The 13109-nt window shown below is 45.6% G+C and overlaps 1 protein-coding gene across 6 annotated transcripts in view; it reads left to right on the top strand.

The window, feature by feature from the left end:
- farp2 (FERM, RhoGEF and pleckstrin domain protein 2) overlaps positions 1-13109 on the top strand; it is a 38304-nt gene that overhangs the window by 8144 nt on the left and 17051 nt on the right. Inside the window, exons 2-8 of one of the 6 annotated variants that reach the window (XM_052073007.1) lie at positions 115-251; positions 2417-2655; positions 11176-11280; positions 11549-11591; positions 11685-11763; positions 11904-12001; positions 12621-12735. In XM_052073007.1, coding sequence (XP_051928967.1) covers positions 2440-2655; positions 11176-11280; positions 11549-11591; positions 11685-11763; positions 11904-12001; positions 12621-12735 — 656 coding nt within the window. In that variant the 5' untranslated portion in view covers positions 115-251; positions 2417-2439. Of the gene's footprint in view, positions 1-114; positions 252-437; positions 1138-2416; positions 2656-11175; positions 11281-11548; positions 11592-11684; positions 11764-11903; positions 12002-12620; positions 12736-13109 lie in introns of those variants that run through there. The other 5 variants (XM_052073012.1, XM_052073010.1, XM_052073011.1 and 2 more) reach the window with 5 other exon arrangements.

Below are 13109 nucleotides of genomic sequence, written 5' to 3' on the forward strand. Positions count from 1 at the left end.
TAGTATCTGAACAAAAGTCACGAGGCACTGACGCCAATCAATCACTCAATCAATCAGAGCATTTGGTTGTCTTATCTTAATTCAAAGACAACCGTATTCTTCCATCTTTAACAGGAACCGTTTGGGGAGGGCCCTTTTCTGACACAAAGCCAGATCCATATAAAGACAAGCTTGAATGAATTTGGGGCAGAAGAACAACCACGGAGCGAATGGAGCCAACATCGCTGACATCACAAACTGACTGAACTGTAGTAAGTGACATTTGCTGTTCTATGGTTATCATTACCTCACAGATGGACAGACACACAAATGTTGAATTCTTGTTGAATACTTGTTAGAATACTTATTCTGGGCATTGGCTGGATACACCTGTAATTTTGTCAAATCTAATATAATATCATATCTAATATAATAAAAAAACAAGAATAATATCAAATACAATGTTTATTTATGTGTGAATTGTACACATTTATTGAACTGCACTAGTCAGTTGTCTCATTACAATAACGATTCCGCTGCACGAGGGGGCGCTGCTTGCCACAACTACCATTTCTACGCCTTTTGACTCGCGTTTAGAGTGAGTTTTTAAAGTATCCTATCTGCATCACAGACAATTAGACGCTTGACTTCTCTTCGAATTTGCCTAAATGACGAAAATAGACGTTAACTTGTCCCACGACCTCTTCGGAGAAACGTGTCTAAATTTGTCGTAAAACCTGTTTCCATGTCAGCGCGAACTTTAACCCAGTTGAAGACACGCGACTGGGGGGCAAGTTTAACAATGTGACACGCCCTGTAGTTGTTTCCGAGCATGAAACTTTAGTTAGAAAAGAGAAGCTTTATTATTCTCATTTCTTTTAATATTTACCGACGTGATCTGTAAACATGTTAATCCCTCCCATCCATCGCGGCTAATTTGAGCCGAGAATGAGGAGGGAGGCGCTCAAACTGGGCTAGCGATCCAGACGCCACATCTCAGCCAATAAGAAGCAGAGTTGGCGCGCCGCAACCAATCACAAATCGGCGTCGGGTGCGCACTTACTTTGGACGACTGGCCGGGGCCATGGACGGGACGGGTCGTCCCTTCGTTGAGATCCCAAACTTTTAAACAGCCGTCTCTCGACACCACCCCGGACGGTAAGTGTCTTTTTTCTTAAAAACAAATTCATTCTAATTCTTTTTTGTCCTGCGCCACGTTTATGTCATCGTCAATTTAGCTCAAAACTCGTGAGTTCGATCTTCCTTCTTGAGCCGCAAAAAACAACGCCACGTTAAACTTTTTTTTCTTCCGTTGGAATATGACATTTAACTCGTTTGACTCTTTTTTTTTAAACAATGACCATCGGAACTGTAACGCAGCGAGGGGCTTTTAAAAAATATTTGTGTATTTTTTAATCTTCAGGGAGACAATAATCGTTTACCTAACCAAAGAGTTTAAATCAAAATAGAAGGCCACATTTTAAGAATGGTGAAATATGAGATATGTTGTGCTATTGAAATTCACCCATACGGTGCTTGTAAATGTTCAAATTCGTGCGATTTAAAGTAGATAATTCAGTCATTATGAGTACAGTACAACTATAAAATCGATGAGAAACAGATCGTTAGCCACATGGCCAGAATACCTGTACTAACCATGTCATTTAAAAAAAACACACGCACAAACACACAGTGGACTTTCACTTTTCTCAGGGGTGTTTGCGACCAAACTCTGACACCAATAGCAGCAAAAAAAAATTTATATGTGCCTATATTGATAGTTTAAACCCAAAACATACCCCCAAAGTATGCTCCCAAACTCACCGCACATCACATTTTAAAGGGAGAACTCACAAATGTACATTTGTAGCAGCAAAACTTAACATTTTGTCTATAATTAATTCGATAACTTCATTATTTTACATTTAATAACTTTAAATGGACAGTGTGTAAGAAAAAATGTAGATTTTTCTGTGTTCATGATAAAAAAAAACACTGTTCATTTCAATGACACAGACAAAAATATGTTTGATCATGCCAATGTAAGTTTTTTAAAATGTAATTGTAGGTGAGGTAATCGCTAATTATATTACATAGGCGTGCCTGCCTTGTTTCACCGCCATCTTTGTGCTACCGATACCTGAAGGAGAAAAACATATCGAACTTAGTTTCACAAATGCCATCCACTTACTCCATCATTTGATGGAATACGAGAAGTCGTTTGGGATGACATTTTGCCCACACCTCTGCTGCAGAAATTGTGCTGTGGTCTTGCTGAGGCACTGCCTCAAACCTTGATGATGTATGTAAACAAACACACATGGAAACGGCCATTGACCCAGTTCACTAAGTCGGCCCAAAAAAAAATAAATCGATAGTTATTATCGTGACAGTCCTTGCGCATTTCAAGCCTTTTGTCTTCCTTCTTTTCTCAAAGGAGCCGCCCACTTGGACGCAGTCATGGGAGAAATCGAGGGGTCCTACCGGGTCCTTCAGACCCCGGGCACGAGACTGGGCGCCCAGTTCAATGCGGGCATTAGCACATTGGAGCCAGGCCAGAGCCTCAGCACCAACGTGGTTGTGGTCGGAGGCACCCCTGGCATCAAGGGTCCCGGTCGGGGTCTTCAAGTCCGCGTTCAGGGTCTGGACGAGTCCCAGGAGTTCTTCGATTTAGACGTGAGTGTTTCTTCCGCCTTCCTCACACGCTGGGATAAGTCTGCTGTTAGTTAGCCGTGCACAGCAGGACCACGTTTGACCCGGTTTGTGATTTGGTGACAGCTGCAATGTGGCTTTGCCGCGAAAATCCCTTCCCGTCCGTCTTACGCCGTCTTATTTACCACCTCCAGACTTGTTGAAGTTGAAGGCGCCTTCTTCCTATAAGTTAGAGGTATTGTCTTTGCCGAGAACATCGGCTCTTTTGATTGGATAATGATTGGGTGTATTGTTGTCTCAGTCTGATGATTTTAGTATCGGGAAGCCGATATTGGATTTTTGCTTTGTAATGATTAGCTCAAACATAATCACTGCTGAGTCATGTTTACAAGACAACGTCCACTCGGCTTTTTTGATACGTGGAGCGAGAGCGAGGCAATATGGCCTTAAAAAAAAAATCGGATCACTCAAAGGAAACAATTTAGTTGGACCCCCCCCCCCCACACACACACATTTTCAAAATACACTGAAATGATGAAATGTTATGCTTTGTGATTAACTATAAATAAACCGGCAAGTGGACTAGAACTTCAATCTTATTACCATCAAAACCATCACGATGATGTGTATTCATCTGGATTCGCGATTGGCTGAAATCCGGTCGGCGACAGCTGCATCAAAATGAGAACGATCCATTACGGTTTCGCCGGTGAAAACTTTGTCTACCAGCTTTGCATGATAATTATTTGGGGTTTTTTTTTTATTCTAAAGTGTCTTTTTAGAATTACTTGTCACGTTGAGATATTTTTAACAAGTAATTCCAAAGCCAGACTTGGAATTTCCTCATCCTGTTCTGATGAACGTGACTTTCGAGGCAAGTCTCCAATGATGTGCTTTCTTCACTGTCGGCCCGCCAACTTGCCGCAGTCGAGTCATTCACATGGGAAGCAATAAGGAAGTCGATAGAAATGAGCCTCTTTCCTGTCTTTTTAAGTCAGCCTGCTGTTAAATCACCGACGTGAAAGAAGCATTCAGGACTCACTGATGACGTTGTGTAATTAAATACTGCCCCCTTAATAAATCCTCCCGTAGCCTCAGCAGTTAGAATTCTGTGCTGCACTGTTGAGACGGACGTTTTATAATCCCAGGCGCCATATGTTGTCTCAAACTCTGTAACTAATAGTCGAGTTGAATTAGTTTAGAGGTGGGTCCATGCGGAGTTGAAGAATTTCATTTCGAAAGTATTTGAAAGATGTTTTTTATGAAAACGGAAGATGGATTTAAATGGACTTCAACTTGACCTTCACGTTGACTTTTATTTTGAAAACCGTCAATTTTTCAACAAAACATCATCGTCGATCGCCACAAAAACACACTTGTCAGAGGAGTGCATTTGGGATGACTTGTGCCGATAACAAGATCATGTTGTTTGCCTTTTTTTTTTTTTTTTTTGAACGGCCTTTCTGGCGGCGTAACGGTCATTTGACCGTGAAAACCAGATTGCTTTGCTGCCCGGCCACTGTATCTACGTACATGGAAGTCCCTTTCACACTTTCCTGACAAATCCATGTAATGGTGGACCCAACATTGATTCAGACAAACGTTGCTGAAGTGTGCTGTTTGCCGCGCGCTTTCATGCAGCTGTTGCAGGTCGAAAGGGCTTTGAGGCTCACCAATTTCAGGTTACTTGCCCCGTTTTTAACGCTCTAGTTCGCTCTGCGTAGTTGACGACGTTTTGATCACTGCTGTCGGATGAAAAAAGCAGTCGTAGAACACGCAGTTGCTAGCGCGATTTTTGGCTTTTGCTCTTTTGGCTAATCGCAGTGTTTTTTTATTTTTATTTTTTAAACCCTTTCAAACGGCCATTTTGATATCATTGTCGTCATGGTAAAGCCTGCGTTTATTTGCCGGTTGCCTTTTCAGGCGGAACTCGATTAACGCTAACATCGTCGTGTCTGTCGTGTGCTTTTCACAATGCGGGGGCAGTAACAATTGCTAGCAATTGCTTTCGACACGAAGTGGTCTGTTCTCAAACGTTCCACTCTGATAACGGCGTCCCGCTTCATGCTGCGGTGAGGTCGGGCGCGGATGAAGCGTTTTGAGGCTAACGTTTTGCTTCTGCGCCCCGGGGGTTGCTAATGCGGCGCTTTTTGTGGCGGCGCATGGCTCGAGACCAAGTCGACAGACACGAAAGGCGTGATGAAATAAAAAAAAACGGGGGATGTATTGCGCTCTTTGAGAACCAAGACGGTCAGTTTCCAATCCTGTCTGGGCCTCGAGCCAAAACCGAGCGGGCTTGAAGAATGGGGGAGCCAAGAAGATGGCTGTCTGGTGAATGTATGGACTTGCTTACAGCTGTTAACTTGTCAACCCCCCCGTGTAACTCTCGCGCAAACAAAAGCACACAAGACGTAATGTCCGGCAGGCTGTAATCTGCCAAGAAACAAGATGGCCGCTGAGTGCCTCTCTTCAGCGCGGCATCGTGGGCTGCTCTTCTCTCTTTTGTATAGCAGCACTGTTGAGCCAACAACGCCGTTTCCAATGGATGCTTGACTTCCAGCGGGAACTTGTTCCAAATGTTTAGTTCTTGGTCTGAGGAGCAGCTGCAGCCCAATTATGATGATTTTTTTTTTTTAATTCCAGGATTGTGCCCCCCCTTTTCCTGTATACCGCGAACCAGAATAGACACCAAATTGCAGTGGCGAATGTTTGAAATGGTTGTGGCCTTTTCAAGCCACCGCCCCGCCCTCCCTTTTGCACTTTTTGTCGCACTTGGGCTCACGGTCCGTGTGAACCGATGCGCTCGCCGAATGAAAAGCGGTGCGACCTCGCTCGGTGTGTGAATGCTGACGGTCTGGGTTGTCGACGGTACACGCTCCAGAAAGCTCGGAAATGTCAGACTTCAGACAGGGGGGGTGGGGGGGGGCGACATCGAATGCTGTTCAAAATTGATGGATGCAGATCATAATTATTCCAAAAGACTATCCAGCCTACCATATGTGTGTGTATATAGTGTCCGAGAACGTGTGTATTGATCAAACAATAAATGGCGAGAGGCCCGAAGAAAAATGAATGCGGCTTAATACAACAAAACGCATGACGTAACTTCATTTTTAGTACATTCGGTCATGTTTTTTTTTAGTCCGTTCCACTGGCATCAGGTGTTGTCCAAGTTAGTTCATGATCTGAATTTTTTATTTTTTAAAGAATTTTTTTTTTTTTAGCTGGCATTTTCTTGCAACGAGGCCCCTCCCGCCGCCAGTGCAGGAGAAAGCCTGGCCTTGTGGTCACTGAAACACAGACTCCTTTGATGCGGCGCGAAGCCTTGCCCCCCCCCCCATCCGCTGGGCCTTCACTCGTATGCGGAGCCTCGCCGCGGACAGACGGCGCTGCATTCATTCGATGTGGACGGGCTCTGCTTTTAGGCAAACAAGCACGTAAATAGCAAAGTTGACAACCGCAAGGCGTGCACAAGGAAGACGAAGAGGGAGTGCAAAGTTTGAGCTCGTTGGCAGGGGGGGGCGTAAGCAAAGTTTGGGTCAGGAATTTTTAACCACGGGGGGGGGGGGGGGGGGGGGGGTTGGAGCGCGTTACGACTATGTTTTGGACTACGCAACAAGTTTAATATTATCATATGCTACTGAAATGAATGCGTCGAAGGCAGACCAAGGAACAGTCAAGAGTTGTTCTTTTTTTTTTCTTTCTTCTTTTTTATGAAGTCGATATGCGTCTCTGTTGGTTGTGCTTTATTGAAATGTGTATTTAAAACTAGTCTCAAAATTTAAAATTAGTCTCTGTTAGCTTCATGCTAACACATGATGGGGAAACGCTTTAGCTAACAAATACGTCAGTATACGCCCGTACTCCCACGGGCCCGTGGGCCGGATCTGGCCCCCGGGCCTTGACTTTGACACCTGTACTCTATGTGGGGAGGTTTTAACTAAGGTTACACAATATATAAAAAAAAGTTGGGATAGTTGATGTATTTTTGCTAACAATGATGCAGAATGACATAGTTGTCTTCTATTTTTGCCAATAATTTTGTTTGAAGAAGGAAATGTTTGTTTGTTTCTATTCCTTTATACTATTTGTTCCCCAAGTTGTTCCCCAATATTTTGCTATTTTAATCTTTATTTCCGATGTTAAGCATGATTGCTTGAGCTCACCTTAAATCACAGGTGTCAAAGTCAAGGCCCAGGGGCCAGATCTGGCCCGCCACATCATTTTATGTGGCCCGCGAAAGAAAGCAAATCATGCATGTCAAGTTCCACGATGCATGCTAAAGTCTGGCCTCAAATTTCAAATTGTCATAGGCAATCCACAAGAGTCATTATTCTTTCTGATTTTAAAACTAGTTACTCATCAATTTGTTGTGGAAGTGATTCAACATATTTATATGGTTTCCCAAAATTCATAACGCCACTCCAAGGCAAACCGTAACTGCAACGTGGCCCGCGACAAAAATGAGTTTGACACCCCCGCATTAGATTGTGCGCCAAGATTGCTTTTCGCTAAGGCCGTGGACCTGATCCAGGTTTCACAGGTGCGCTAAGTAGACCAGCTTTTGATCCCGATGACTGCGTATTCTCACACGTTTCCTCAACACCCGCATGTCAAGAATAAACGTGCGCCGGCGTTGTTTTAACTGGGTATCTTTGCACAGTAAACATTGGGTTGTTGATAGAAGATCCACCCTGGATCGAGGACACCATCTTGACATAGCGTCTCCCCGCCGAACAGCTGCTTTGTCTTAATCCGCGGCCGCCACTTTCTCTGATTGCGTGACCCGTTAACCCGCCTTAGTGCTTCACATCTGAGGCACGCCGCTTGCTGACACGTCACCACGTCGCGGATTTGCGCGAAATTACAAATGCCAGATGTGCTTTTTAGCTCGTAGCCCGCATACTCGTTTGCATTTCATCTTGGATTGTTGATGTACTCATCGTAGCTTTTTACACTGAGCCTAGCACGGGAGGGATATTGGCCCAACGCCTTTTCTCCGAGTCGACCAGTTTTCGCCGAGATGGCTCAAATTGGTTCATCATGCTGCCGGTCAAATCTTAATTTATTTTATTATTAATTAATTTAATTAGGGTGACGGGCGGCCCGGTAGTCCAGTGGTTAGCACGTGGACTTCACAGTGCAGAGGTACCGGGTTCGATTCCAGCTCCGTCCTCCCTGTGTGGAGTTTGCATGTTCTCCCCGGGCCTGCGTGGGTTTTCTCCGGGTGCTCCGATTTCCTCCCACATTCCAAAAACATGCGTGGCAGGCTGATTGAACACTCTAAATTGTCCCTAGGTGTGAGTGTGAGTGTGAATGGTTGTTCGTTTCTGTGTGCCCTGCGATTGGCTGGCAACCGATTCAGGGTGTCCCCCGCCTGCTGCCCGAAGACAGCTGGGATAGGCTCCAGCACCCCCCGCGACCCTCGTGAGGATCAAGCGGCTCGGAAGATGAATGAATGAATGAATTAATTAATTAATAATTAGGGTGACCTCCTACAAGTACCTTGGTGTTCTTCTGAACGACAAACTGGACTGGTCTACAAACACGGACACCCTGATTAGGAAAGGACAGAGCCGACTCTTCCTACTCAGGAAACTGAGGTCTTTTGCGGTTCAGGGGTCACTCCTTAAGACGTTCTATAACTCGGTGGTGGCCTCGGCCATCCATTATGGCGTTGTCTGCTGGTCAGGCAGCATCTCAGCCCGGGACAGAAAGAGACTGGAGCGACTGGTCAGGAAGGCCAGTTCTGTCCTGGGTTGCTCCCTTGACACTCTGGAGGAGGTGGGCAACAGAAGGATGCTAACTAATGTAAAAGCTATTATGGCCAGTCCCTCCTACCCCTCTCCAGCCCGTCCTGACAGCACTTGGTAGCTCCTTCAGCCAGAGACTGTTACACCCGCGCTGCAAGAAGGAGAGATACCGACGCTCGTTCCTACCGACTGCTGTCAGGCTGATGAATAAAAAATAACAATCATAATAATAATAATAATTAAATGATGTGAGGCGGCCCGGTAGTCCAGTGGTTAGCACGTGGGCTGCACAGTGCAGAGGTACCGGGTTCGATTCCAGCTCCGGCCTCCCTGTGTGGAGTTTGCATGTTCTCCCCGGGCCTGCGTGGGTTTTCTCCGGGTGCTCCGGTTTCCTCCCACATTCCAAAAATATGCATGTCAGGCTGATTGGACGCTCTAAATTGTCCCTAGGTGTGAGTGTGAGTGCGAATGGTTGTTCGTCTCTGTGTGCCCTGCGATTGACTGGCAACCGATTCAGGGTGTCCCCCGCCTACTGCCCGGAGACAGCTGGGATAGGCTCCAGCACCCCCCCGCGACCCTAGTGAGGATCAAGCGGCTCGGAAGATGAATGAATGAATGAATAAATGATGTGAAGGAAAATTGTAACTAGTACTGCGATTTATCCATTTGTGTTCATATTGTATTTAATTGAAAGATGTTTGTTGGTTTTTTTTCTCTTTCTCCTTCTTTCTACATACATTCTTGCTGCTGGAGGCTGTAAATTTCCCCAGTGTGGGACGAATAAAGGATATCTTATCTTATGGACGACTGTACTTTTCACACGGGACAGCGACCTCCAATAAACGGCTTTGGCGGACAGTGTGACAGGCAAAAAAATTTCCGGGTGCCAACTTGCTGACGTTTAAAGCATAGAAATGTAATCGTGTCATGGAATCCACCTCCACATCGATGGTGTCCGGACGTTTTGGGGTCCGCTTTAGACACTCGTTGCGTGCCTGTACCTTTCACACCGAATCCATCTTTGTGTTTATGAAAGCAGGCCAGGCATTGGCGGGTACCAAATTACATGTCGTTGTCGGGCCGTGAACTTTGCAGAATGTTGTAACGTGAGACGGAACACCTCCGAATGTTCTTTCCGCATTGCAGCGTGTCTGCATTATGACTTGAGTCAAAGACGATTTGTGGAAAATATGTCATGGCAGATTTTATTCGTTGGTTTGGGACTGACTGGAATGATACTGTGGACTCGTTAAAAATGACTTTTACAACATTTATCCGTTCTTGTCAGCTGTATTCATTTGTAGTTAAATTTTTGGGGACTTTTGAGTTGACTTGCACTACTTTTAACATTGTGGGACAGCTCCTTTTAACCCCCCCCCCCTTTTTTTTTTTAAATACTATTTTACATTGCAACCAGATGTCCGAGGCTATAATTTTGCCTGCTACATGTCCAAACCTCAAGTGACGTGTGTGTGCTGAGCACGTAGTAATTAGTTAGTTGGCCCAGAGAAAATAAACTCGGAAGAAGCCCGCCAGGAGCCACACTGATCGCATTGATGGGAACGTGCGACCGTTTGCCGTTATTTACTTGCTTGTGTGTGTGTGTGGGGGGGGGGGGGGGGGAATGATTCATGGATCATTTACAAATGTAGATCAAATTTCTTTTCTTGTAGGGATATATTATGGAAAGCATATGCTGTAAAAGCTGATGTACAAATATTTCGGTGTGTACCCATCAAGTGTGAAATGACACAATCAAGTAAACGAATGACTGAAAAACATGTCTGTGATTTAAAAAAAAAATAAAAAATTGTGGGCAGCCCGGTAGTCCAGTGGTTAGCACGTCGGCTTCACAGTGCAGAGGTACCGGGTTCGATTCCAGCTCCGGCCTCCCTGTGTGGAGTTTGCATGTTCTCCCCGGGCCTGCATGGGTTTTCTCCGGGTGCTCCGGTTTCCTCCCACATTCCAAAAATATGCGTGGCTGGCTGATTCATTCATTCATCTTCCGTACCGCTTGATCCTCACTAGGGTCGCGGGGGGTGGGGGTGCACCCCCCAGGTGGGGGTGCTGGAGCCCATCCCAGCCGTCTCCGGGCAGTAGGCGGGGGACACCCTGAATCGGTTGCCAGCCAATCGTCCCTAGGTGCGAGTGTGAGCGTGGATGGTTGTTCGTCTCTGTGTGCCCTGCGATTGGCTGGCAACCGATTCAGGGTGTCCCCCGCCTACTGCCCGGAGACAGCTGGGATAGGCTCCAGCACCCCCCGCGACCCTAGTGAGGATCAAGCGGTTAGGAAGATGAATGAATGAATAAAAAATTGTAACATGCCAGATATTTGACATAATCCTCTCGCCACACGATTGATTCCTCTCCACCCTAAATTGAAAGCACGGTTTGGAGAAGATCCAAGAGCCACTTTTCAACTTTCAAGCGAGAGTTCAGACCTCCGTCCAGGCTCACCACCAAATTATACACTCACCGGCAGTCGTGTCTTTTCCCCTGAAGTCGACTTTGAGTTCATTACAGAAGTTGTTCCGGGTTGTAAGGTAGCTCTTGGGTACCCCATCCTTTTCCAAGTCACCCAACACGTTCTATTGGTTTTAGGTCTGATTCGAGGCCATTCTAAAACTCTTCTTCCATCAAAACCGTTGTTGATTTTGGATGAATGCCTGTTGCGCAAACTCCTCTTCATCAGACATGTTGAAGGTTTGTTATTGTGCTGTTGACACAGGGATGAGATGATTAATACAAATATTTCTTTTCTTTTTTTTTTTTTTTTTCCTTGCTCTTTCAGCCAAGAGCTTTCGGGCAGGATCTTCTCTCGGAGGTGTTTCTGCGGGGGAACCTCATCGAGAGCGATTACTTTGGGCTGGAGTTTCAGAACATGCAGTTGAACTGGGTGTGTAGGTCTATGTCAACGCACACACACACACACACACGCGCACACGCACTGGGAACAAACTGTCAAAGGTAAACGGCGTTTCAAAGGCTTGAAACTTGACTGTTTGGTGATCATGAGAAGAAGAAATGTGAAGTAGTTATACTGTGGGGGAAAAAAAGTAAATTATTTCAAATGGCAAGCCAAAAAGTCTGGTGGATATGTGTCCCAATACTTTTGTGATCCATGCTGGTGGTCATGTCAAAATCATCTGTTTGTTTACATTCAGCTTTGGCTGGAGCCCACCAAACTCATTGTGAAGCAAGTCAGAAGTAAGTTTGAATAACATTCATATCAACTTCATAACACCGGATACAGCGCAATCTCATGTTTTTTTAAAATTTGTATTTATTTTTTTATTTCAGGACCCGCAAATTCGATGTTTAGACTGGCTGTGAAATTTTTCCCCCCGGACCCTGGTCAGCTGCAGGAGGAGTTCACCAGGTCCCGAAATTACAAACTTCTAAATCACAACAACGAATAAGCCGGCTCTGGACTTGACTCGGCATTGCACACACAACCTGATGCTGCTTATTTTGACACTAAACCTGTGTTTTATTATTCTTTTCCTTTTTTTTGTGTAGGTATTTGTTCTCCCTGCAGATGAAAAGGGATTTAATGGAGGGACGCTTGATCTGCACGGAAAACACCGGAGCCCTCCTCGCCTCTCACCTCGTCCAATGTAAACTTCAAAATCGTTTCGTTCTCGTGAGGGTAGTCTCGGGAAGTCCCTTTTTTTTTCCCCCTGAAATTCTGTTTGATTTTTAGCATTAAAAATGATCACATACAGGAACTATAGCCATTGTGTTTATGCTAATTGAATGCTAACCTTTAAAGCTAATACATAATTCATTCATTCACTCATTCATCTTCTGAGCCACTTGATCCTCACTAGGGTCGTGGGGGGTGCTGGACCCCATCCCAGCTGTCTCCGGGAAGTAGGCGGGGGACACCCTGAATCGGTTTCCAGCCAATCGCAGGGCACACAGAGACGAACAACCATTCGCACTCACACTCACACCTAGGGACAATTTAGAGTGTTCAATCAGCCTGCCATGCATGTTTTTGGAATGTGGGAGGAAACCGGAGCACCCGGAGAAAACCTACGCAGGCCCGGGTAGAACATGCAAACTCCACACAGGGAGGCCGGAGCTGGAATCGAACCCGGTACCTCTGCACTGTGAAGCCGACGTGCTAACCACTGGACTACCGGGCCGCCCTAATACATAATCAATGTATTAATATATCAGATCACTTTCTGAACACAATGAATGAAAAAAAATCTCGTCTTTCATCCCCAGCTGAAATCGGCGACTACGACGCGGCCGCTGACCGAGACTTCCTGATGAACAATAAGCTGCTGCCGTACCAAGAGAAGGTCCTGGAGGCCATTGTGGACTTCCACCGCAAACACCTGTAAGAATTTTGGCCTCGTGCCGGTTGCCCCTTTACAGCTCGCATGGTGCCTTGTTGCTTTTCCGCTTTGCTGTGACAGCCGGAATGTTGAAGTCGTGACTGGTAGTTTTTTTTTTTTTTTTTTACTTTTGCTTTTAGAATATGTCAAATAGTTGGGAGTATATGAGGCATGCATTTTATGATTAGTATTTTTGTTTATAATATAATTTCTTACGCGGCCCGGTAGACCAGTGGTTAGCACGTCGGCTTCACAGTGCAGAGGTACCGGGTTCGATTCCAGCTCCGGCCTCCCTGTGTGGAGTTTGTATGTTCTCCCCCGGGCCTGCGTGGGTTTTCTCCGGGTGCTCCGGTTTCCTCCCACATTCCAAAAACAT

Source organism: Hippocampus zosterae, chromosome 8, assembly GCF_025434085.1.
Source record: "Hippocampus zosterae strain Florida chromosome 8, ASM2543408v3, whole genome shotgun sequence".
NCBI classification, from domain to species: domain Eukaryota; kingdom Metazoa; phylum Chordata; class Actinopteri; order Syngnathiformes; family Syngnathidae; genus Hippocampus; species Hippocampus zosterae.